Source organism: Myxine glutinosa, chromosome 8 (assembly GCF_964187855.1).
Source record: "Myxine glutinosa chromosome 8, kmMyxGlut1.1, whole genome shotgun sequence".
NCBI classification, from domain to species: Eukaryota; Metazoa; Chordata; class Myxini; order Myxiniformes; family Myxinidae; genus Myxine; species Myxine glutinosa.
The window spans coordinates 100,804,423-100,830,364 of record NC_136268.1 but is presented as its reverse complement, the minus strand read 5'-3'; the positions used below and the strand labels follow the sequence as shown (position 1 = coordinate 100,830,364).

The 25,942-nt window shown below is 45.6% G+C and overlaps 1 protein-coding gene across 2 annotated transcripts in view; it reads right to left on the bottom strand.

The window, feature by feature from the left end:
- The window catches only part of HS2ST1 (heparan sulfate 2-O-sulfotransferase 1), a 136,648-nt gene that overhangs the window by 4,948 nt on the left and 105,758 nt on the right, over nt 1-25,942 (bottom strand). For both annotated transcript variants that reach the window (XM_068124968.2, XM_068124967.2), the window contains exons 2-6: nt 19,587-19,894; nt 9,266-9,351; nt 5,448-5,586; nt 3,858-3,955; nt 3,112-3,269 (exon numbers count right to left, since the gene is read on the bottom strand). In XM_068124968.2, coding sequence (XP_067981069.2) covers nt 3,112-3,269; nt 3,858-3,955; nt 5,448-5,586; nt 9,266-9,351; nt 19,587-19,894 — 789 coding nt within the window. The remainder of the gene's footprint in view (nt 1-3,111; nt 3,270-3,857; nt 3,956-5,447; nt 5,587-9,265; nt 9,352-19,586; nt 19,895-25,942) is intronic.

Here is a 25,942-nt window from a genome sequence, read left to right as displayed (position 1 = left end):
ATCGGGTCTTCCTGTTAGCCCATCTGCCCTCAAAGCAATGTCTCATGTCTCCTTCACTCGGTCCTCCAAACCAAAGACCATCAGCTCATCACCAATGAAGAGCAACTCTTCACAAATCTATATTTTGTGCCATTATCTCAATCATGGGCTACATTTTTCCAATTTGTAGTACATTCATTACTCTGGATTGTTCTGCTCGTTGCACCAGGATTTCAAGGTGATGCTCCATTTGCACCTGATGGTGCATCTTGTGTGCTATTACTATTAGTGATCTCTACAGTTTCAAGCTAAACCGACAGTGTGGGCCATTGACCTATACTCACAATATAAGCACACAAAACAATGAAAACTAGAACGGCACTCGGTAGAGAGCATCCTCCGCCAGGCTGATTAGTTGATGTTTTGCATCCCACTGATATGTCATATCTGGATCCGGAACTGAACCAAAATCTAATCAGCTTGTTCTTGAAAATCTAACCACCTTTTGAAATATGCTATATATCGTTTTTGGCCCAATCACTCAATGATGAAGAATCACTTGAAAGATTAAAAAACCGTCATATCCAGAATTGGATCGACACCAAAATCGAACTGATCAGTCCTTGTAACATACCCAACCTATAGGCTGTGTGCAGCAGGTGGAAAAAGCAGCTAGAAATCGGTTTTCGTTCCAAGTCTGAGGTGCAATTTGAAATTTCGCACATGTATAGACAACGATATGGTAGACTCTGGGTAAAAAGGTCTCCATACAATATCCGTACAACACGGCGCTGCGGGGTGTTGAGGTTTGCTACCAGGGTCCAAAAAGGCGCTTTTTGGCAATTTGGCAATTTTTAAAGACTCATATCTCCAGCACCATTAATACATGGGCTATTGTACTTGGGGAACATGAAGACTGGATAACATACTTTAAAAATTCAAAATCCAAAGGTGTTCAATGGGATTTATATCTGGACTCATTGCTGGCCACTTCATAACAGTCCAGTGTTTTGTCTTGAACCATTTCTGGGTGCTTTTTGAAGTGTTTTGGGTCATTGTGCTGCTGCAAGACCCATGACCTTTGATGGAGACCCAGCTTTCTGACACTGCGTTGAACATTGCACTCCAAAATGCCTTGGTAATCTCCTGATTTCATGATTCCATGCACACATTCAAGGCACCCAGTGCCAGAGGCAGCACAGCAACCCCAAAACATCACTGACCCTCCTCCATGACTGCAGGGAAGGTGTTCTTTTCTTTGAAGGCTTCATTTTGTTTTCTGTAAACATAGAGATGATGTGATTTACAAAAAAGCTCTAATTTGATCTCATCTGTCCACAGGACATTCTCCCAGAAGGATTTTGGCTTGTTCAGGTGTGTTTTGGTATACTCCATTCAGGCTTTCTTATGTCTCTCTCTCAGCAGTGGGGTCCTCCTGTGTCTCCTACCATAGAATCCCCTTTCATTGAGTTGGCGACTGATGATGCGAGTTGAAACTGTCATACCTTGTGTCTGAAGGTCAGCTGGAATCTGTTTGGCAGTTGATTGAGGTGCTTTCACCACAAATTCAAACAATCCTTCACTGCAATCTTCGATCAAGTTTTCTTTTACGGCCACGTCCAGGGAGGTTGGCTACAGTGCCATGGACCTTACACTTCCTGATAACATTACGTACGGTGGACAGGGGAACATCAAGGTCTCTGGAGATGGACATGTAGCCTTGAGATTGTCCATGCTTGGCTACAATCTTTTGTCTGACCTCCTCAGACAATTCTCTGGTTTTCTTTCTTTTCTCCATGCTTATTGCGGTACACAGTGACACAAAACAGCAGAATGACTACTTTTCTCCATTCAAACTGGTTAAAAAAAAAAAACACCTTCAGAGGCCATTTTTCCCCGCAAAGCGGGGGTTGGCCTTTTTCGGGCCATGATTGTTGTTGTTTGTTGTTGGTGGTCCCCTTTTTGAAGCAATGTTTTACGGCCGGATGCCCTTCCTGCCGCCAACCCTGTTTGTCGCCTTTTACGACAAACAGGGAATTACCAGTGAACTGGTACTCAATTAGCCGACCTCGGAAGGATGACAGGCTGAGTCAACCCCCCTGGCGTTAATTCAGCGATCGACCGGGATTCGAACCCAGGATCCTAGGATCCTAAGCTGGCACCCTAGCCGCTAAGCCAACACCATTCAAACTGGTTGAATGAGTGATTTTTATATTGCAGGCACCTGCAACTCACCACAGGTGAGTTCAATTCTAAAGTAAAGGAGAATCACCTGCTTGAAATCTATTTCTAACAACTTCGAAAAGGTGCCAATAATATTTTCTGGCCCATTTTAGGATTTCTGTGTGGAATAAGCTAAGATTTAGTAATTTTTTCAGCTTTTGTTGTTTTGTTCCACTGCAAACCAAAGAAATACATATGTGGATACCAAAAGATTTTTTAATTTCAACAATTTTCTGGAATCAATGGTGCATTATTTGAAAAACAGTACAAGGATGCCAATATTTTTGGCCATGACTGTCCATTAAACCATTCAGCAAACAGATTCGCTTAATGGCCTCATTGGTTGGTAAAATGGTCAAATGCCACAGGCTTGGTCAATATATGAATAATTTATACATGAGTGAATGAACACACAAAGCCTTACAAATCCTCACAGCTAATGGCTTAAGAACATAAAGGGACCACAAATATGGGACGAAAACAGGTGCACAGGGCTCCACATAGATTGAGATGTGTAGAATATGGACAAGGTTGTTGAAAAGAGCTAGAGTGTTCCCGCTGGAGGTGGGGAGGGAACGAATGCCCATCGCTGTTTCTCACTATATATGTACCATGAGGACCATGTGTGGACTAATGATAAAGGGTCGATTGTTGAGGTTGTACTATGAGGACCATGTGTCAACTCGTAATAAAGGGCTGATTGTTGAGTTTGTACCACAATGACCACATGCGAACCAGTGATAAAGCTGATTCTATGATTAAGGTTGTGGAGACTCAATTGAAGACATTTATATCAGAATACCTGATTAATGATTACAAATAGCAAACCAAGACTAAAAGCAAGAATGAGTAAAAAAAGAAGAAGTAGATATCAGAATGAAAAGAGGACAGCGGGAGAACCAAGCAAACCTTTCCTGAAGAGCTCTGTAGCACCCTTGAAGAAGCGTGGTAAAATGGCCTCCACCATCAGAATGAAGTCTTCCAGCTCTTCAGTGGTTCCCACAATCAGGTACTCATTCACGAGGTTCAGCTTCGCCTGTTCCAATGCCCAATGGCTGCCAACGTTCCTGTGTGGTACCGAAGTAACACTTTGCCTTTTGCCACTTCCTTTAAGGATGTTTTTGAAAATACCCAAACTGCGCCCTGAGCATACCTCACTATCCAACACTGATTTAAAAAAATATTGTTGTGGTTTTTGCACAACCAATACGATGTGATCAAGATCATGCAGCTCGAATACCTTTTGGGTAAATTTTAAAGAGATATTCTGATAATGTAATCAAGCAGGCAGTGGTGAGCAGCTCTTATCTCATGACGACATCATTATCCACAATATTATCATCATCAATATCCACAACATTTTTCTGCTGCAAAATCCCAAACCATAGTGGCGTCTTTTTCAGTTTATTATTATTTTTAATTTACTTTGTACATGCATTTTACCAATCGTGTTTATGTCTATCTATGTACACTTCTTTACAACAGTTGGCATCATGTGGCACGACAAAAACCAATGGAGGCAAAAAGGGAGTGTGTGCAGGTGGTGTGTTACTGTTGCTGTGTACCACATCCCCAAAAAGGTGTGCATGTGGTTGTGTGTGAAGATGTGTATCACATCCCACAAAACGTGGGTTGTGTGTGACCGACGCCGTTACCAGCACTCCGCACTGTGCCCACAAAAGAACGGGATCTGCAACCAAAGGCGTTCTGGAGCACAATCTGGGCCTCCCTCGAGGACACACTCGTCAAACGTCTGCCAGACGTGGGACAAGAGCGAGCATACTCAAGTAGAACAAACTTCGCGCCCAAAAGATTTGGTGAAGATAAAATGCATTTACGGATTACAATCAAAGCAAATCATTTAAATAAAACTCGGTGGACATAGACTGCTTACCCTGCATAGTCAACCTGGGGCAAGCCAACTCTTCTGTTTTTGAAGGGTTTTTTTTCTTTGATCCAATATGGCTGCCAGACCATGTGAGTGATGACATCATAAATTTATATTCTCTAATATAAGTGTTGTGTAGATCACGCTCAAGAAATTTCAAACTGATCAGGAATGTCACTTGATCGAAACGACCTTGTCGACTTTCAGGTTTTTGCAAAAATGGCAAAACGACTTCTTTTAAAACATGATCACGAAAATAAGCGCCGTCCCACGATTGTCCCTGTTCTTTGACGTCAAACACCATTCCCTTTGATGTGAAGCACAAAAATAATCCAACACATGTTGGGTGACGCTGTTGTGGAGCACACAAAATGTCCCAAACTTCACGACGGTTTTGAGCCCAGATTCTGTCATTTTGCGAGTTCGGTTTTCGCAGCGAATAAACAAAAAATTCATCGGATGGTGCAAGATGCAAACAGTCCGCTTCTTGCCAGTCAGACAAAAACTCACAGAAATTCTGCCGACGTTCAACGTTGGTTTCTGCGATCGAAGGAACTTGAACTCGTTTGAACGGCTTGAATTATTCACGTTTTAAAGCTCTCCAAACTGTGGTGTGGTGCACATTAATGCGACGGGGCCAATGCCAATGTATTTGTGATTTTTTTCGTGCTTTGAAACCGTTGAGTTTTTGAGTTGACATTGCGCATGGCTGGGGCAGAAAGTCGTCTCTTTCGTCCAACAACTTGTTTCATTTGATCACCAAAGTTTTCTTCACTCAAGTCAGCATTCCACCACCGTTTGACGGAAATTTCAGACATCCACAACTCATGTGGAACCTGTGCGATGGAAACTGCATTTTTCAAGTCAGACATGGTGACATGACTGACGGTACTGAGCTTTGAAATTTCGGATCATGTCCGCCACTATTCGGTGAGCCATCCCAAATGCGGCGCAAGCAACGTGCTGTTTGGCTCTGTCCAACACCATTGTGGAATAAAATTTGAAAAAGAACGATAAAAATAGTCGCAAATATGAGGGAGACAACATGCAGGCAACGTGCGCGACACATCATGATGACGCACGCGAAATTTGAATTCAAAAATCGCGGACATGTGGTCAATTCAATCTGGGGGGAAAAAGTATCATTTATTTTGCAACACCCCTTATTGAAGCCAAATTGTTCTGATACAAGAATAAATTTGCATTATTTTATGTAATCATGATGGTGCGTATGGTAACCTGAAATCAAACGGCATAATTTGAGAGCTTAGTGGCTGCTGTGTACATGGCCATATTACACGGCTCCTCTATATACGCAAATTCTGGAACAGTTCCGGTGCATGGCAGTCACCCATACCTTCTTGTCTCCTTGCTTGCGACGTCGCAGGCCGGGGCGGTAATCGTCGCCAAACCGCAGGAAGTAGTAGTAAGACACCAAACGGTCAATGGGGTCCCGAATAATGTTAATGTAGAGTGGCTTTTTGGGGGCGCCAAACCTGGAACAACAAGGTTGACAAGTCCATTGATATTTAATCTGATGGCACAATATTAAGTCTGTCTCTGACATATGCTCTCCTTTCATTCCTTCCGTCTCTTCAATTGGCACCACAGCAGAAAACATTCGTGAGAAGGCCGAATGCCTCAATTCTGTGTTTGCTTCCAAATCTAGTGTTCCTAACCCCTCACTCTCAATACCCATCCTTCCCCCTGTCGTACCCAACTGCTCTTGGACTCTATTTTTTGCACCTGAGAAGGTGGACAAGGTTCTTTCAAATCTCGACTCAGCAACTGGACCGGACAACATCAGCTCACGAGTCGTAAAAACCTGCTCTACTGCTCTTTCACATCTTCTCTGCCATTTCCACCCTGCCATTTGCCCCGAGGTAATCCATATGCTTGGAATCAATCATCACGGTTGACATGAAATCCTTCCTTTTCTCCAATAACCTCATCTCAGATCAAGTCACTCCACCTTAGATGTGCTGCTTCTACTCACCCAGCAATGTATGGAGGCCCTCAACATGAGATCAGGGCCATCTCTCCCGACATATCATGTTCTTTTGATACAGTCTGGCATCCTGCCTTGCTCTGCAAGCTCCCTGCCTATGACATCCAAAGCCAACTCCACACATGGCTTACTGATTTCCTCTACTCTCGTATCCAATGTGTGGCTCTCAATGGAGTCCTTTAATCTCCTCTCCCTGTCATGGCTGGAGTGCCCCATGGCAGTGGTCTGGGCCCAGTCCTATTCCTGATCTTCATAAATAACCTCTCTAACTCTCTCAAACATCTTTATTTGCTGAGGACTCCAACTTGTGCCGTGACATCCATCATCCTTCAGACAAGCAGGCTGCAGCCTCTTCCCTCTCTTCAGACCTTGATCAAAACCACAAACTGGTCAAACACTTGGAATATGTCTTTAAACACTGACAGATCTCACACTTTCACGATCTCTCTCCGAAAGGATCGTCTGGCAACCCTCCTATCTACTTTCTCAACAACCCTCTCAAAGTAGTTCAGTTATTCAAATTATTGGGTCTCACTCTCAGCCATGATCTCTCTTTGGCAAAACACATCTCAAAGTTGGCATGCAAAGCCAGACGCTGAATGGGCATTGGGCATCCTCCGTCATGCATTGTTCCCTACTGTTGTTGTGCTTCCTTCCCTCTCTCCCCCTCCCTTTATTATATGTTTCTACGTGTTAGCTCTTATACGAGCCTCGACATAGTATACCAAATAAAAAGTCCTTCCTTGGCACACCTGAACTCCTATCCACCAACAAGGCTTTCGTCTGCAGCTTCATTGAATACTGCTCTCCCCTCTGGGCTGGCTCCTTGCCCCACATCTTCCTCAATTTCGACGCTGCATAAACCAATGCCTTCAAGATTATTGGATGTATACAAAATAAATAAATACTAAGTACAGATACATTCAAAGTACACTGCCCCCATGCCAAATAATTAAATATCCTCCAGCGCGGCATTGCCAGGGTGCCTCTGGTGCCCGGCAATACCGCAGTGCAGCTCATAGAGACTGTATTGGGAGGGAGAGGTGTACAATAATTGATTGATTAATTGCATAATTAAAATCAATAAAAGATTATCATAAAATATTTTCTTAATCAATTGGCTAATAGCATAACTAAACCACCAGTGCTTCATCCGAAGATGTAACTTCAAGAAATTTAATGAAATAAGCCATTAATAAAAAAATTAAATAATTAATTTATTAATCAAAAAATAATTAATTGATTAATTGATTAATCAATAAATCAAAAATATCCTTTATAGCCACATCACTTGGTCACTGTCGTGTCCAAATATCAGCTTCCCATCTCAAAAGGTGCCTGAGATATTGCCCAGATGAGAAAGAAAATAAATAAATGATTAATAATGAAAATAAATAAATAATAATCATAAAATAATTAAATAATTAATCAATTGGCTAATAGAATACATAAACCACTCCCATTTCATCTGAATATGTAACTTTCCAAAAATTAATTGTCACTAATCGAATAATTAAATAATTAATCGATTAATTGATGAATCAATAAATCTAAAATAGCCTTTACAGCCCAATCACTTGGTCATTGGCATGTCCAAATATCAACTTCCTAATTCAAAAGGTGCCTGAGATAATGCCCAGAAGAGAAAGGAAATATATAAGTACTTAATTAGTCGATAATAATTAAGTAACTCATCAATCAATTGATTAATCAAAAAAAACAAAAAATACCATTTTTTTGTTTGTTTGTTTTTTTACAAAGTACTTACTCACTATTGTGTCCAAATTTCAGCTTCCTAGCTCAAATGATGGCTTAGATATCGCACGGACAAACAAGAAAACAAACAAACAACCAGAGTGAAAACTGAGTACTCCCTTTCAGCGTGCGTCATTGCCGAGCCCCCTTCGGTGCTCGGCAATGACGTTATGTAGCGCCTGTAGATGGCATGGGAAAGGTGCGGTGTACAAAAAGAAAAAAAAGAAAAAAACAAAGCAACCGGAGTGAAAACTGAGTACTCCCTTTCAGCGTGCGTCATTGCCGAGCCCCCTTCGGTGCCCGGCAATGACGTTATGCAACGCCTGGAGATGGCATATAGTACGGCAGATAGGTGCAGGAATTGTGCCTTTGATGATACAAGCATGGCATTTGGCACATAGTCAGAGTATGTCCTAAGAAAGATATTTGGCTGTAGGGCCATCGCAGATTTGTCCTTTTTTGAAAAATGGCCACGATTGTTGTCACAGGACAAATCTGCGATGGCCCTATAGCCAAATATCTTCCTTAGGGTATAGTCCAACTGTGTGCCAACTCTCGTGCTTGTATCATCAAAGGCACAATTCTCCCAAATATTTCACCTATCTGCCATACTAAAAATTGGGCGCCATTTTTATTGGACACATCTGCGATGACTAATAGTTAGAATATTTAACTGTGTACCAAATACCATGCTTGTATGATTCAAACAACAGTTTACACAAATTAATATACCATATACCATAATATACCATATAAATGGCAGCTATTTTAAAAACGTTGTTGCAACAGGACAAATATATGATAACCCTATAGTTAGGGGTCTTTAATTATGTGCCAAATGTCAAGCTTGAATGACCACAACAACAGTTTATACACAGTAATGTACCAAATATATGTAAAATAACAAGCAATGGAGGCCATTTTTCAAAATGGCCGCCACTGTTGTCACAGGACAAATCTGCGATGGCCCTATAGCCAAATATCTTCTTTAGGGCATACTCTAACTGTGTGCCAATCTCGTGCTTGTATCATCAAAGGCACAATTCTCCCAAATATTTCACCTATCTGCCGTACTAATAGGAAAGGAGCAGTGTACAAAAACAGGAATGCCACACCAAGTTTGAATGAAGAGTTGAATGGACGAGTGAAATATTTTGCTTGAAAAGGTATTTTATCCACTTGTCTCAGGGATGCAGCAATAACATGATTTTGTACTTTCCTCATAATGCCCAAATCAAACTGCACCCCCTCCCTACCGCACCCCCTCCCTACCACACCCACTCCAATCCATTCCACTCCATCGATCAGTATTTTAGTGAGGGTGTCACTGAACCAGCAATATGGTCCAGTACGAATTCCACTTTCGACAGACCTCTCTAAACCATTGTGAGCAAGTGGCAATGGATACTCACTTGCTGAAATCCATAAACGCCAAGTGACCATGGTAGAAACCCGGTTTTCTCTCCTTCCAAAGGGTCACATTTTTCACAAATCGTGCCTGGAAATCGCACACAGATTCACAACGTATGAGGGGGACAGCTCACTGTGATGACAGACACCCTAGGTCCACCATCCCGAATATTCATTTTCTTCATAAATAAATTAATAAAGACATATGAAAACTTTCCATTAATAAATTAATAAAGGATAAAGAAGACTCTCCATTAATAAGAGATTAAGGATAAAGAAAACTCTATTAATAACAAATTTATAGAAGATAAAGAAACCTCTCCATGAATAACAAATAAAGAAAAAATAAAACTCTCCATTGATAACAGATTAATAAAGATGAAGAAAACTCTTCATTAATAACTAATTAATAAGTGATAAAGAAAACTCTCCATTAATAACGAATTTATAGAGGATAGAGAAAGTTCGCCATTAATAAAATTAAAACTCTCCATTAATAACAGATTAATAAAGGATAAAGAAACTTTCCATTAATAACAAATTAACAAAGGACTAAGAAAACTCTCCATGAATAACAAATTAATAAAGGCAAATTAAAACTCTCCATTAATAACAAATAAATAAAGGATGAAGAAAACTCTCCAATAATAACAAATTAATACAGACAAATGACAATTCCAGGAATAACAAATTAATTTTTTTTCATTAATAACGAAATAATAATGGATAAGGAAAACTCTTCATTAATAAATTAGCACGGGCAAACTAAAACTCTTCATCGATACCGAATTAATAAAGGATAAAGAAAACTCTCCAATAATAACAAATTAATACAGACAAATGACAATTCCAGGAATAACAAATTAATTTTTTTTCATTAATAACGAAATAATAATGGATAAGGAAAACTCTTCATTAATAAATTAGCACGGGCAAACTAAAACTCTTCATCGATACCGAATTAATAAAGGATAAAGAAAACTATCCATTAATAAAAAAAATTAATACAGGCAAATTAAAACTCCATTAATATCAAAGTCCTTTAAGTCCATTAAATCAAAATTAAAACTCTCCAAACTCCTCCATTAATCTTTTAGGTAGTAGGTTGTAGACAGCAACCGCCCAGGGTAGTACTATCATCCTGACTTAGGAGCGTTAAAATGGTGCCCAGAACCATCTCACACTCTCCGTATCTGGATTGCTGGTCTTACTTTCTGTCTCACTCAAACTTTAGCTACCAGGCTAGCTAGCTTCAACCTCTCTTTCTTGCAAACAAACACCATGCACTTTTCATCATACACTTCTCTTCTCTTTTATTTAAGGCCTGGCCTCGATGGGGGCTATATAGTCCATGTGTGGAGCCTCCAACATCAAATTGAAAAAAAAAATTGATAAAGGATAAAGAAAACTCTCCATTAATAACAAATTAATACAGGGAAATGAACAGTCTATTTCAAAAACAAAAGCGCAAAATTTTCAAATCTATTTCAAAAACTTCTGTTTTGTTGAACTTTCAATACATGAGAACATTTACTTTAAATTATACTATCAACAAAGAAACAAATATATAGAAATACACACATCAAGAACTTAAGGGATTTAGCATTAAAATAAAGTAAAAAAAGAAATACTTGCAAATTGAATTTAAGCTATTTTAGCAGAGTCTAGCAGTGCTCAGACATCAGAGATCAGTTCTCAAATGCTGCCACTCACACAGTGGCAGATTGTAGTGAATAAAACATAACTTCTCTACATATTCACCACTGAGAGAGCTCTCCTTTTATAGTCATAAATGTTCCCAACTGTGCTCAACACCCTCTCAATGGGAACTGATTAGGGCAGTGCAAAGAGATGTCTTCTCGCCATTGGAGAGAGTGCTTTGTAATTATAGAGCCATGAAATAAATACTCTTTATCGTATTAAATTCAAATAAGTTTTTTTCCCCTACAAAGTTGAGGCTCAAGGAGGAGTATTTGCTCAAAGAAGATGAGATTCACCGATACTTTTATTTGGAAGATGTATTTTTTGGAAGATAACCAAACAATGCAAAAATAGAATGGAATAAAATAATATAAGATAGGTCCAACACTTGCAGAACAGTGCACCAAACCACATAAAGTGATGAGCATCTCACCATGCAAGTTCAAAAAGAAAGGAATATTAAGATCCATAAACTTGCAAAGCTCCTGAAAATCGTAAAATCATGAAACTAAAATGAATAAGCTTACATTTGCCAAAGGAAACAAAGCAGTAATTCGATTTCAAAGATGCTAAAACAATTAAACAACCAATGAGAAGTTGATGCGAACAGGCAAAGCTCACAAGAGGAAATGAAAGCCAGAAACGCATCACATGGCAATGGAATGATGTAAAGGATGATTCAGCGTCATCCCTCCCCCTCCAAGTTTAGCAATCTTAATCAGGACCTAATATCATGCTAATCAGGTAATTAGGCAACAAAACTATGGTGAAAACAAGGAGAAAAAGACATAAAATGTCATAGCCCCCGTGGTTTTAGCAATGTTGCTGTATGGAGTTAAAGGCCACCAGTCGACCATCTTTCGTCGGATTACAAAACAAAATCTTATGCATAAGTATATTCTCATATATTGTCTTTGTGCCAAGTTTGAACAAAATCGGTCCATGCATGGCCGAGAAATGGTTGGGGACACGTTTAAATAGCAAAATGGCCACCAGTTGGCCATATTGATTATGATCTTGAAAATACAGGGTGCTTCAAAAAGATTAATAAAACTTTGAGTTCCTGCCATTTCTTTATTTTTGACCTACACCGTTTTCCTTTTCAGGGTTTGGTGGTGTTATCTTGGTATTTGTTCCCTGGGATTTCGAGCTTTGTAGCTCAACTATGCCATTGACAGTGAAGCAGAAGAGAAAAGTGGTGGCTCTGTGGTATGAGACCAAATCAAGAACCACAACAACATTTTCTGGGGGTCGGAACCACCTGAGGAGGTCACTGAGAGGTACCTGAAAGGGCCCAAGGTCACATGCTTCTGCACCTTCAATGCAAGATGGGGAATGCTAGGGCCTTACTGGGTTGAGAAGGACAACAGCAGGACGGTGAGGACCAACGGTGAGCGCTACCAGGCCGTGCTCCAGAAGTTCCATAATGATCTAGCCAAAAATGTCACCCCAAAACAGCACAGCATGACCTGGTTTATGCAGGATAGTGCATCCCCACATACAGCTGGTGACACCATCACTTTCCTGCAGCAGCTCTTCAGAAACCACCTCGTTGACCTGGGTACTGCTCTGCCTACGTCAACCGCCCTGCCACACTGGATGATCTGAAGCAGGAGGTGTCAGACTACCTCCAGGCAGTGCCACATGAGACCTACAGGAAAGTTGGAAGAACTTTGGAGTCAGGATCAATGCCTGTCTGAACAGGAGTGGCACACATCAAGAACGTCAATTACAAGGATTTTGGGTAAATGCCAATTTCAGACCTTGGCCTCTCACTAACTCTAGCAGTGACTTACTGCAATAGCAACCAGTGATAGCAAATACCATGTCATAAGCTTTCAAGAAAAGTTTCGTTCATGTTCCTGAGGTTTATGTTTCTTTGTAAATAAACATTTAAAGTTGTATCACTCTTTTTGAAACACCCTGTAAATGACATGCATTGATAAGCCATCATTCATTACCTGTTTGCCTAGATTCAAAAAGATCAGTAAATTATACATGTCCGAGAAATGGTTGAAGACGTGTTCAACCTTGGGTTTTTTACAACTAAATTGGCCACCAGTTGGCCATCTTTGATCGCATCTTGAAACAAAATGATGTGCATATGTATACCATCATGTACTGTGTTTATGCCAAGTATGAACAAAATCGCTTCATACATGTCCGAGATATGGTTGCGGACACACGCATGCCACACGGACGGATGAGAACCGATCCATAAGCCCCCATTTCGGACCAAGTCCAATGGGGGGCTAATAAGTCGTGTCTAGAAGACCCGAGGACTGGAAAGGAAGGGTAGTTTTAAGAATTAATCTTTTCTCTCAAACCTGAATGATTTTTTTTCATATTTATACCACTGAAATATTTGTAACTAAATTATAGGAGCATACAAGGAAAGTCATGCAAAGAAAAGATTGGACTAGACGGCCACCTACGACAGACCATTTTATAATTGCGGGCCGTCATGACCTGTATCCAATCTACCCAGCTTTGAAACAGCCCCGCTTTCATCGGACACCTGAACCATGACGTCCTCTTTATAAAACTGACCCATGACGGGCCTGGCCAGTGCTGTGTGCGATGCATCACATGACCTGCATGCAGGTAACACATGTTGTGCACAATTCATTCCCCGCACTCTTTAGACTGGTATCATCAGATTATCATGCATGCCCGCAGCATAAAAACTTGAATGGGATTGGCTTTTACATATAGGGTGCATCAACACAAACATTCAGTGAAACACAGTAACTTAGAATAGGAGACCAAGTTATGACAAGAAGAACAAGAAAAAGAACAATCAGATTGCAAACCCTCGCCAGGATGTATTTTCAGTGGTTTTTAAGTTTCAGTGGTTCAGAGGCTTTTGTGTTTAAACAAATATGGCGGCCGAAAAACGTGACCGATGACGTCATCATCATTATTTTTTTCTCCACCAATTTATGCCTACATGACGCTCAAGAAATTTCATCTTGATAGGATGAAGTTTTGTACTTGTCGAATAATGACGTCATAATGGATGCACCTATGACATCATCATTAACACATTTGATTCCCCACAGAGAGTTCTTACCAATGAGCCATGTCTCAATTTTTTCTATGCAGCGCTTTCGGAGATATAGAGATGCAAAGTTTTTCGGTTTTTCCAAGATGGCGGCCGAACCACGTGACCTATGACGTCATAATTATCATTAAAACATTCCACAGGTGGAGTTCCACTTATGGTGAAAATTTCATGTCAATCGGACCAACGGTTGCAGAGAAAATCATATTTATTCTGTGCGGACAAACAGATAAACGAACAGACAGACAAACAGACAAACAGACAGACTCAAATGCAATACCCTCTCCTCTGGCGAGGGTAACAAGAAAGAGCAATCAGAGATTGCAGACCCTCGCCAGAATGTGTTTTCAGTGGTTTTTAAGGCTTTTGTGTTAAAACAAATATGGCGGCCGAACCACGTGACCAATGACGTCATCGTTATTTATTTATTTTCTCCACCAATTTATCCATAGATGACGCTCAAGAAATTTCATCTTGATCGGACGAAGTTTTGCACTTGTCGAATTATGACGTTAAAGCGCGGCGTTACGCGCGCTGCTTGTGAGCAAGGAGGAAGCGGACAAGCGGTAACATATAAACGTCTTTATTGTAAGACTACACTGTAACACTGAAATGCTCCGGGCTGGTCGCCCGGTGTATATCATGAGGCCACGCCTACCCCTCGGGCGTGGCCACCGCCCACTTGGTGCGTGGAATGATGTCACCACGCCAGTGGGCTTTTGTGTCCGCCACACGCGCCCCACCAGAATTCCCGCGCACCTGGAGGGCCAGTTTGCGGGGCAGGCGAATGACCCGGCCGAAGCGCCCCCTGGCGATCGGCGGCGTCCGGGGTGCAGGGATGCCAGGTGGGATGCCCCTGGCTGCCCCTGGGATGGGTGCAGGACCGGGGGGCGGCGGGGCTGGGCGGTGCCGGGGGTCCGCCCACAGGAGGGCGGCCCCGACGTGGGGGTCGGGCCACTGGCGGTGGATGGTCCACATCGAGGTGGGCCGGCTTGAGGCGGTCTACCGAAACGCGGTCAGGAGTACCGCCGATGTCCAGGGTGAAGTGCTTCGCCCCGGTCTCCAGCACACGGAAAGGCCCGTCGTACGGGGGCCGCAGTGGTGTCCGATGGGCATCGTGGCGGACGAAGACGTACTCTGCCGTCCGAAGCTCCGGGGCGACGTGCGTCGGTGGGTGACCGTGGCATGCCGTTGGCACCGGGGCGAACCTCTGGGCGGTCTCTTGCAGAGCGGAGCGCTGCTGTGCCGCGGACCATGGTGCTGTGGAGTCGGGGAGGAACTCGCCCGGCACCCGCAGCGGTTGCCCGAAGACCAACTCCGCCGCGGATGCGCGCAGGTCCTCCTTGGGCGCCGTCCGGAGGCCCAGCAGGACCCAGGGGAGCCTGTCGACCCAGCCGCCGTCGCGGAGGGTGGCCCGGAGCGCGGCCTTCAATGAGCGGTGAAATCGCTCACACAGGCCGTTAGCCTGGGGGTGGTAGGCCGTGGTTCAGTGCAGCCGGACCCCGAGCCCCTGCGCAACCGCCCCCCAGAGCTCCGAGGTGAACTGGGGGCCGCGGTCGGATGAGATGTCTGAGGGGGCGCCGAACCGGGCGACCCAGGTGGCGATGAAAGCCTGCGCGACATCGGCCGCCGTTGTCGACGCCAAGGGCACGGCCTCCGGCCACCGGGTGGTGCGGTCCACCATGGTGAGGACGTAGGTGAAACCCCGCGAGGGGGGCAGAGGTCCCACCAGGTCCACGTGGACGTGGTCAAACCGGCGTTCCGGCACCGTGAACGGGGCCAACGGGGCCTGGGTGTGCCGGTGCACCTTGGCGCGCTGGCACGCGAGGCACCTCCTGGCCCAGCCGCGGACGGCCTTCCGGAGGCCATGCCAGACGAACTTGTCGGCGATCAGCCTTTGGGAGGCCCTCGCGCCCGGGTGGGACAGGCCGTGGATGGCGTCAAACACCTGGCGCTGCCAGCCCGCGGGCACGATGGGGCGAGGACGCCCGAGGGAGACGTCGCACAAGAGGGCCACGCCCACGCCGTCGAACGGCACCTCGGTGACGCGGAGGCCCGTGGCGGCGGTCCGCAAGGCCTGGACGTCGGGGTCAGCGGCCTGGTCCGCTGCCATCCGGGCATAGTCGATGCCGAGGTGGACTGCGTGGGCGACGGCCCGGGAAAGGCAATCCGCCACCGGGTTGTCCTTCCCCGCGACGTGCTGGATGTCCGTCGTGTACTCGGACACGGCCGAGAGGTGATGCTGCTGCCGGGCCGACCACGGCTCGGTGACCTTGCCGAATCGCGAAGATCAGCGGCTTGTGGTCGACGAAGGCAGTGAACGCCCGGCCCTCGAGCAGATGGCGGAAGTGCCTGACCGCCAAGTGAAGTCCGAGCAACTCGCGGTCGAAGGTACTGTAACGGCGTTCGGGCGGGCGAAGCTGCCGGCTAAAGAACGCCAGCGGTTGCCAAGCTCCACGCACCCATTGCTCGTGCACCGCGCCCACCGCGTAGTCCGAGGCATCGGTGGTGAGGGCGATCGGTGCATCGGGCGCCGGGTGCGCGAGCATGGTGGCGTTAGCCAAGGCGAGCTTCGCGCCCGTGAACGCCGTGTCCATCTGCTCGGTCCAGGTAACGTCGCCTTTGCCCGGCTTACCTCGGAGAGCTTCGTGCAGAGGGCGCAGGAGCTGGGCGATACGGGGCAGGAACCGATGGTAAAAGTTCACCATGGCCAGGAACTCCTGCAGCCCTCTGATCGTGCGGGGGCGCGGAAACCCCTTCACCGCCTCCACCTTGGCCGGCAGGGGGACGGCTCCGTGCCTGGTGACACGGTGCCCCAGAAAATCGATTGTGGCGGCGCCGAACCGGCACTTTGCGGGGTTCACAATCAGGCCATGCTGGCCCAGGCGTTCGAAGAGCGTGCGGAGGTGGTGTAGGTGCTCTTCGCGGGACGCGCTGGCGACGAGGATATCGTCCAGGTAGACGTAGACAAAATCCAAGTCGCGCAGGACGCTGTCCATCAGTCGCTGGAACGCCTGAGCCGCATTCTTCAGACCGAAGGGCATGCGCAGGAACTCGAAGAGTCCGAATGGCGTGATGACCGCCGTCTTCGGGACGTCCTCCGGCCTGACGGGGACCTGATGGTAGCCGCGTATGAGGTCCACCTTCGAGAAGAGGACCTGCCCGCCAAACGGGCGGAAAAGTCCTGAATGTGGGGGACGGGGTAGCGGTCGGGAGTCGTGGCGTCATTGAGATGGCGATAGTCCCCGCACGGTCGCCATCCCCCGCCGGGCTTCGGCACGATGTGCAGCGGCGACGCCCAAGCGCTCTCTGAGCGCCGAACGATGCCGAGTCGCTCCAGGGTAGCGAACTCCGCTTTTGCCACCGCCAGCTTTGTCGGATCGAGGCGGCGTGCCCGGGCGTAGACCGGTGGCCCGACGGTGGGGATGTGATGGGCCACCCCGTGCTTGACGGCCCCCGCCGAGAAGGTGGGCCGCGTGAGGGCCGGGAAGCCGGCGAGGAGGCGGGTGAATGCGTCCGCTGCCGGAAGCGTACAGACCAATGTGGCCGGAACCGAATCGTTCGGCAAGCCGCTTGGCAAGCCGCTCGTTGAGCTGGGCAACGCACAAGCGAGCGAGCTGAACGTCTCGGCCTGGACAAGCCGTCTGCGCTTGACGTCGACCAGGAGCCCATTAGCGCACAGGAAGTCCGCGCCAAGCAGTGCCATGGGCACGTCGGCGGTGACGAACGTCCATCGGAAAACCTGCCCTCCAAATCGCAGAGAGAGGCAGCGTTTTCCGTACGTACGGATGGGCGTCCCATTCGCGGCAAGCAGCGCGGGGCCCCCACCCGCAGCGTGCTTGTCTGACGTGCCGGCGGGAATGACACTCACCTGCGCTCCCGTGTCGCACAGGTAACGGCGCCCGGAGAAGGTGTCCGTTATGAACAGCAGGCTGCTCGAACGGCCGGCGCTCATCGCCACTATTGAGCGCCGGCCCGGGCGTTTCCCGACCCGTTGAAGGAGCACGGCGGATGACACCGCCGAGCTTCGTGGCCGAACTTGGCGTGGAACCAGCACCAGGTGGAGCTGGAGCTGGAGGAGCGCGGCTGGCTCCGCCAGGCCGGTGGAGTTGGCGGGTTTCCCCGCGGTGGCGGTTTTCGCCGCGGCGGTGGGCGGGGCGTGGCGGCGTTCACGAGGTGCGTATCAGCATGCTGCTGAACATCAGCGCGCTGTAGAAGCTGATGCTGTGGAACATGCTGCTGAACATCAGCGCGCTGTAGAAGCTGATGCTGTGGAACATGCTGCTGAACATCAGCGTCGAGGGCCGTGACGGCCACGCCGACGCTCGCCCGCGTGTCCGAAGCGGCGAAGTACCTGTCCGCCTTGGCGGCCAATGCTCGGGGTTCCGTTAGCTCGGTCCCGGCCAACGCGAGGCGAACCTGCGCTGGAAGTTGGCGCCGGAAAAGCGCCCGGAATAGCGAACCGGGGGCTTCGTCGCCCAACAGTGACAGCATATGGTCCATTCGGACCGACGGGCGCGTCTCACCGAGCTCGGGGAGATCCAGGAGGCGGTCGGCCCGTGCGTCGTCCGTGAGGCCGAACGTGGCTAGGAGTAGCCGCTTGAGTGCCTCGTACTTGTGGCCGTCCGGTGGGTGGCGAAGGACGGACACAACTCGAGCGGCCGTGCCGGGCCCGAGGGAGGCGACGACATGGCAGTAGCGCAGGTCGTCGTTGGTGAGGCGCCGAAGCTGAAATTGGGCTTCGGCTTGAACGAACCAGACTTCGGCCTGGGCCTCCCAAAATTCGGGAAGTTTAATCGCCATTGCCTTGTCGTTGGCCATTGCAATGGCGTCGTGTTCGGAAGGATCGCTACGGCAGATCCAACGTCGAGGGTCACCAGTAAAGTGCGGCGTTACGCGCGCTGCTTGTGAGCAAGGAGGAAGCGGACAAGCGGTAACATATAAACGTCTTTATTGTAAGACTACACTGTAACACTGAAATGCTCCGGGCTGGTCGCCCGGTGTATATCATGAGGCCACGCCTACCCCTCGGGCGTGGCCACCGCCCACTTGGTGCGTGGAATGATGTCACCACGCCAGTGGGCTTTTGTGTCCGCCACAACGTCATAATGGAGGAACCTATGACATCATCTTTAACATATGTTGTCATAGGTTCCTTTCACCATAGATGCGCCTATGAAACAGGTTTTACATGTTATATTCCTGAGATGTGATGTAAAGAACATTACACAGGAGGATGCTAATGTGGTTAGTTATTAAATCCAGGTACAAATAAAAACGATAAGAGATAGTGCACTGTATTCTGGTTCAGATGATGGAAATCACGGATGATCTATGGACATGAAATGATGGTCATTTATCACAGTCCACCAAATGCAAGTGACCATGTGACCAAGAGGATTTTTCTCACTAATATAAGAAAAATAAAAACTGTCCATATGGAAGTTGGCAACATCAATAAAGGAACCACATCATGGAGGTTTTATTCCAACGACTACTATCGTAATTATTATTATGACTATGACTACATCTCCATTCCAATTCAGAGTAAAACTCACCTGGTCTTGCAAAGACATCACTGGATTGTTCTTGCTTGTGTTGATGTGCAGCACATGGTACTTGTTTCTAGCGCACAGATCGTATGCGATGTTTGTAAACGACGTACTTCCCGTCTTAGGTACGCGGTTGTAGAGCACAATTGCGTCTTCCTCTGGGTTGGCCATCCCAGCCGCACCAACACCTCCGCCCGCACCGCTGCTTGCTCCGTCGGCCACTGCAGCCTGCACGCCCGGTTCCCTTCGTGCGACCACATCAAGAGTGTGTCTCTGCTCGATGGCGCGCACCTGATGCAGGGCCACTGCACGTTCTGCAAAGGGACAGGTACACCTGCGATCAAAATGTGTGCTCCAAGCCGTACAACCCTCGTCATAAAATCACAAACATAAGCAATTCGCTCATTTATGATGGAAGTCATCAAAGTGGAATCCGTGGGAGGTTGAAAAACAAGAAAACCAGAATTAACTGAAGAAGCCCTTCCGAGACAAGTTCGTATCGACCAAGAATGCCCACGAGAGCACTTTTCAGATACATGGGAAAGTGAGATGCTTAACAAGAGTCTCCATTTAAAGTGTATGCCAGATCTTATTGGATGTACAGGCTGCCAATTGGTCATGGTATCTGTACACACACAACGCCTATGCCACTTTTCCAAAGCTGCCAATACACAACTCAATGTATCTCAGTGGACAAATATCCAACTTCTGTTGACCGGGTACTATGACTAAGAATGATACAGGTTGCATGCACAAACATGTTCCAATCGGAAAGGGGACAATATTGTTACAGTGCCGGTTTTGGGGTTTTCCAGGAGGGAACTTCTCAGACTCCTCCTGAACTCCTGCTCTGAGGCCACCACAAAGGATAACTCAGTGGTCCGGTGGGTTTCTAGTCAATCACGAATGCAGATTGATACCGCCAAACCTGGCAGAATCCTCACTCTTTCTACAATATGCATTACATTTTCCAGTGGGTTGGTGATGCCAATTGCGGCATGTACCCTCGATGCGTACTTGTCTACTTAATAAGGTATGTTCGTCAAGTATGCACCGGCAAAATTACGGAGCCAATCGGTGAGGCAGAACTTCTCGGCTATCTAGACGATTGCACTTAATTGAGTCAATTGGAATTGAGATGAAATGGGCATGCCGGAAACAAAACATTTATCAAACAATAAAGAGCAATCAGAGATTTCAGACCCTCACCGGGACGTGTTTTAGTGTTTTTAAGGCTTTTGTGTTCAAACAAATATGGCGGCCAAACCACGTGACCGATGACGCCACCATTTGTTTTTTCTTCACCGATTTATCCATAGATGACGCTCAATAAATTTCATCTTAATCGGATGAAGTTTTGCACTGGTCGAATGACATCATACTGCAGGAACCTATGACATCATCTTTAACATAAGTTATTCCCCATGGAGAGTTCTTTACAATGAACCATGTCTTAATTTTTCCTATGCAGCGCTTTTGGAGATATAGAGGTGCAATTTTTTTCGGTTTTTCCAAGATGGCACCCATGCCACATGACCTTTGATGTCATAATTATCAAAAAAAAATTCTACAAGAGGAGGCGCATCTGTGGTGAAAATTTCCTGTCAATCAGACCAACGGTTGCAGAGAAAATAATATGTATTCTGTGCAAACAAACAAACAAACAGACAAACAAATGGACTCAAATGAAATACCCTCTCTTCTGGCAAGGGTAACAAGCAAATGCTTAAAAGTAGCAATCAGCAAAATAAACACATTTATACAATCACAATAATCAAATGCAAGAAAAGCAAAGGCACATTTATACAGTCAAAATTCGTACCCTTAGCGCTTATCCCCTTCTGCAATCTTACTTTACAACTATATATACATGGGACATGGTGCCAACAGACCATACGTGTAAGTTAGAGAGAAAGCAGAGAGGATGGTAGAGGTTCTGATCAGGGCATGTTGACAGCCCTTGGAATTACGAGGCAAGGAAGAAGGGGAGTAATGTCAGTCGTAGAGGGGGAATGTAGAAGTGCAGATGTATACTTGGAGGAAAATGTGAGGTGTGAATCAGTAAGCCACCCTGAAAAGGACAAGGGCTGGCCATTGATAGCTCCTTGGCACCGATTAGCAGCTCTTTGTGAGTCTTGGGTAGACGAATTAAGAGAATTGATCAGAAGGGATAGCAAGAGAAAGTCTTGGATCTCAGCCTGGAGCTATCTCCCTGCACCAGGGATTGCTGCCTGCTCGCCCTCCGGACCCTGGTCATACCCTGGCTCAGCACAGACTGGCTCCAGCACACTGTCCAGTCTCCAACACAAACTCTCAGCAGTGCTCTCCTTTTGTTCCCCATGGCAGGCAGGATGTCTCCAGTCTAAGGTGCAGCAGAAGTCCCTGACGAGATTAAACAGGGTGAAATAGCTCTCAGTTCCGCCGTTTTAAGCTGCTTGCTCAGCACGAAGACTCAGAGATCAAAGTTCACGGGAGGTGGAGTTTCTGAAATCAAAGGTCGGATTTGGCTCTTTGACCTTCAACAGTGGGCCTCCATTGATGTGTTCCCGAGGCACCGCCTCCCTTTGTAGTCAATCAATTCACGCTGGAGGCGTCCCTTGCGCCATGCTGGCTTCTTCCTTAACCACTTTTCCCGCTGAGCGAGTTTGAACAGGCAGACGGTTCTTGCTCCATTTCCCTTCGGTACTGTGGTTTGGGTGATGTGCGCTGGTTAGTAAAGTGCGTGCATGTGGTGCATAACAGGTAGTTGAAGCAGGGGCCGTTATTATGGTGAATTGGATTCAATAGTGTCTAAAATGTGCTTGGAAAGAGAAACCGAATTGATACCATGTGTTAGCGTGCAATGGTAACCATGATATATGGGTCATAAGTAGCACGTTATGTGAGGGAAGAACAGGAGCCGCGGAGGATGAATAATAACTACTGAGTGGGGAATAGGAAGGGCAAAAGGAGGAAGAAGACCTACCTATAGCCCACACAATGCCGACATCCCATTTCCCTTAAACCATGGGAAAGGGCCATCTAAGCACAAATACGAATAAAATAACTGACTCAGAAACCTAAGTGTTTGGATACGCATTCACTCGGGGGCCGATCTCCAGAACAGTCATGGCATCTTTAAAAAATTCCCAGTTCAGAGCGAGCTCATTGAAACAAAGCGCACGATTATTGCGCTCAATATGCTTGTGGTAGGCCGAGACAAAGGACAATAGCACTGTTGCTCCAGAAAGAGGCAACAACTGGGCACAACCAGCAAGGGAACAAACAAACAGGAAAAAAAAGAGACAAAACACCCTGGAGAATGCCAGAAAACATCATTGTACAAAATTCAAGGCCAAACAATCCAAACAGTCATCCTCCTCAAAGTCGTGGTGACACCTTGTCAAGTCCATCTCTGTATATGCTCCCCATCCATCCAGTCCCTCACTTCAAAAGGAGTCACTGCAGACAGATAAGGCAGAATGTCTAAATCCCGTCATTGCCTCCAAATTTCATACACCCAATCCATCCCACCCTGTACCCATATTACCCCAATGTACGCACTGTCTCTTGGGCTCTGCGTTCTATCACCTGAGAAGGTAGAGAAAGTAACCTCTCTGGAATGATCATCAAATTAACCCACCTATCTATTTTCTTGCTCATCCACTGGATGAGGTTCAGTCTCTTGAACTTTTCGGACTCATAATCAGCCATGACCTTTCCTGAGACAACCACATTGCAAAGCTGGCCTCCAAAGCCAGCAAAAGAGTGGGCATCCTCGGTCAATCCAAGTCTTCCCATGGAAAATCAAAACTTAGTCTACAAGGTCTTTGTCCATAGCTAAATGGAGTACTGCTCTCAGTTATGAGCTGGCACCCCAGCATCACATTCTTATCTCCTGGATTCTGTGTAATTTAAAGCTCGTCATTATTGGAATCTCCCACGACAGGGGTGGAGCACAACATTTATTGGTCTAATTATAGGCAGGTTAGAGGTCTCTGTTTTCTCCTATATTCTGATATTGCTTCCTCTGCTTTCTTAGCCCTCCAATCCTCCTTATACAGTGGCAAGCAAAAGTATTCATCCCCTCCAAAGTTTCACATGTTTATGCCACTTAAGCTTATTTCATGATGCTTTCAAATCAAACTTCATATATAGTGTCTTCACAAACTACTCCAAAGAGATAAAGTGAAAAAATTCAGATAAAATGTGAATAGGTTATATTAACAGAGAAAATCAGAGTATTCTCAGTTGCATATGCATTCAAATCCTTTGCCTAATTAACCCTAAATCACTTCAGGAGCAAATTATTTGTTAGAAAGGTTACAAAATAAGTAATAGGTTTCACCTGCAGGTAATCAGTGGTTTAACTTAAAAATTAAGCTTGCCCGCTTATCTAAGGAGTTTTAAGGTGCAACTCACTTGGTCAACAAACAAGGCAAACATGAAGAACAAGGAGCTTTCCAAAGAAGTCACACATAAAGTGGTGGAGAAGCACCATTCAAGAGAGGGTTATAAGAAGATTTCAAAGTCACATTATCCCTTGGAGTATGATGAAATCCATCAATAGGAAGTGGAAGACGAATCATACCACCCTGACTCGACAGATCAGGGTGCCCATCCAAACTCAGCAGCCGGGCAAGCAGGAAACTGGTTCGGGATGGCACTGTAAATCCAACAATGACATTGAAAGATCTCCAAGGCCCTATGTCTGAGATGGGGGTCAGTGTTCAATCAACAATATCCCGTTCCATTCACAAAGTTGGCTTCTATGGACAGATGGCAATAAAGAAGCAATTACTGAAACAGATGCATCTAAAAAAACTCATATGGAGTTTGTGAAAAAGCATCCCAATGAATAATGATACTGCAGGCATATGGAGAAAAGTTTCACGATCAGACGAGACAAGATCAGACTCATGAATTGAACTTTTTGGACTAAATCCAAAGCGTTACGTCTGGCGCAACCTTAGCATGTCACATCACCAAGTCAACACCAACCCTACTGTCAAGCACGATGGTGGCAGCATCATGTTATGGGGCTGCTTTTCATCAGCAGGAATTGGCGAGCTTGGCAGGATAGAAGGAAACTGTGCAAAGTACAGGAGAATCCTTGATGAAAATCTGCTTGAGTCAGTGTTATGAAATCAAGTTGAGACCTCGGTTTCCAAATATGAGGATTTATTGAAATCTATCTCCACATACCCTATATGCACAGAACAAATAATAATATCAGAACTACAGCAAAGATTCTACTAGCATTTCATTGTTCATAAGCAAGCGAATAATTAATTCCCCATCACACCTTTCTCGAGCGTCCACTCACAAAAGACAGATACCAAACCAAAACCCCCTCCTTTCTCGTACAACCCATTATATTCCCTTGTCAAGGCCATTCCATTCGAATCCTCTTCTTCATATTTTATTACAGTCAGCCATTAATCTGAAACTGGGTAGGAGATTCACATTTCAGCAGGACAATGATCCAAAGCACAAAGCTAAAGCCACATTGGAGTGGCTGAATAAAAATAAAATAAATGTTCTTGAGTGGCCCAGTCAAAGTCCTGACTTGAACCCAATTAAACATTTATGGCAAGACTTGAAGATTGTAGTCCATTGACGATCCCCATCAAACTTGGCAGAACTTGTGCAATTTTCACGTGAAGAATGGGCAAAGATTTCACCATCTCATCATGCAAAGATGGTAGAGATCTACCCAAAAAGACTCAGCAGTCTTGCTGCAAAAGGTACTTCCACCAAGTACTGACTGAAAGCGCTCATTCATTCTGAACAAAAATGCCATCGTTAATTGAACACGCTACTATTGTCACCCGCTGCTATTATGGCCCATATACCGTATCATTCAAGCACCCTATTATGTCACAGTTTATTGGCATGGGTTATGAATGTCATAAATTTAATTCTTCACTCACATCAGGTCATATAACAGATATATGAAGTTTCAGATTTTTTGGAAAGGGATTTCGATTCAACCAATTAAGACTGGAATACCACTTCACTGATGATGTCATCGTTATCACCCTATGTACCCTATGGGCAGTTGGTGAGAAATGCCAAGTTTATATGTATTTTCGTTGAACTGTTTCAGAGAAAAGTATGTTACCAAAAAAAAAGAATGTTTCCTTTAATCCAATGTGGATGCCATACCATGTGAGCTATGATGTCAGAGTTAGCAATGAAATATTCTCCATGGGGAGTCCCTCCTATGTTTAAAATTTTGCATCAATCGGACAAGCAGTAGCAGAAAAGGCCATTTTTAAAGCAAAATTACATAGACAGACACACACAGACATTGCAATAGTCTCGCATCCCCTTTGGATTGAGTTCATCACAAATCTACGGTTCATATGTTTTTGAAGACC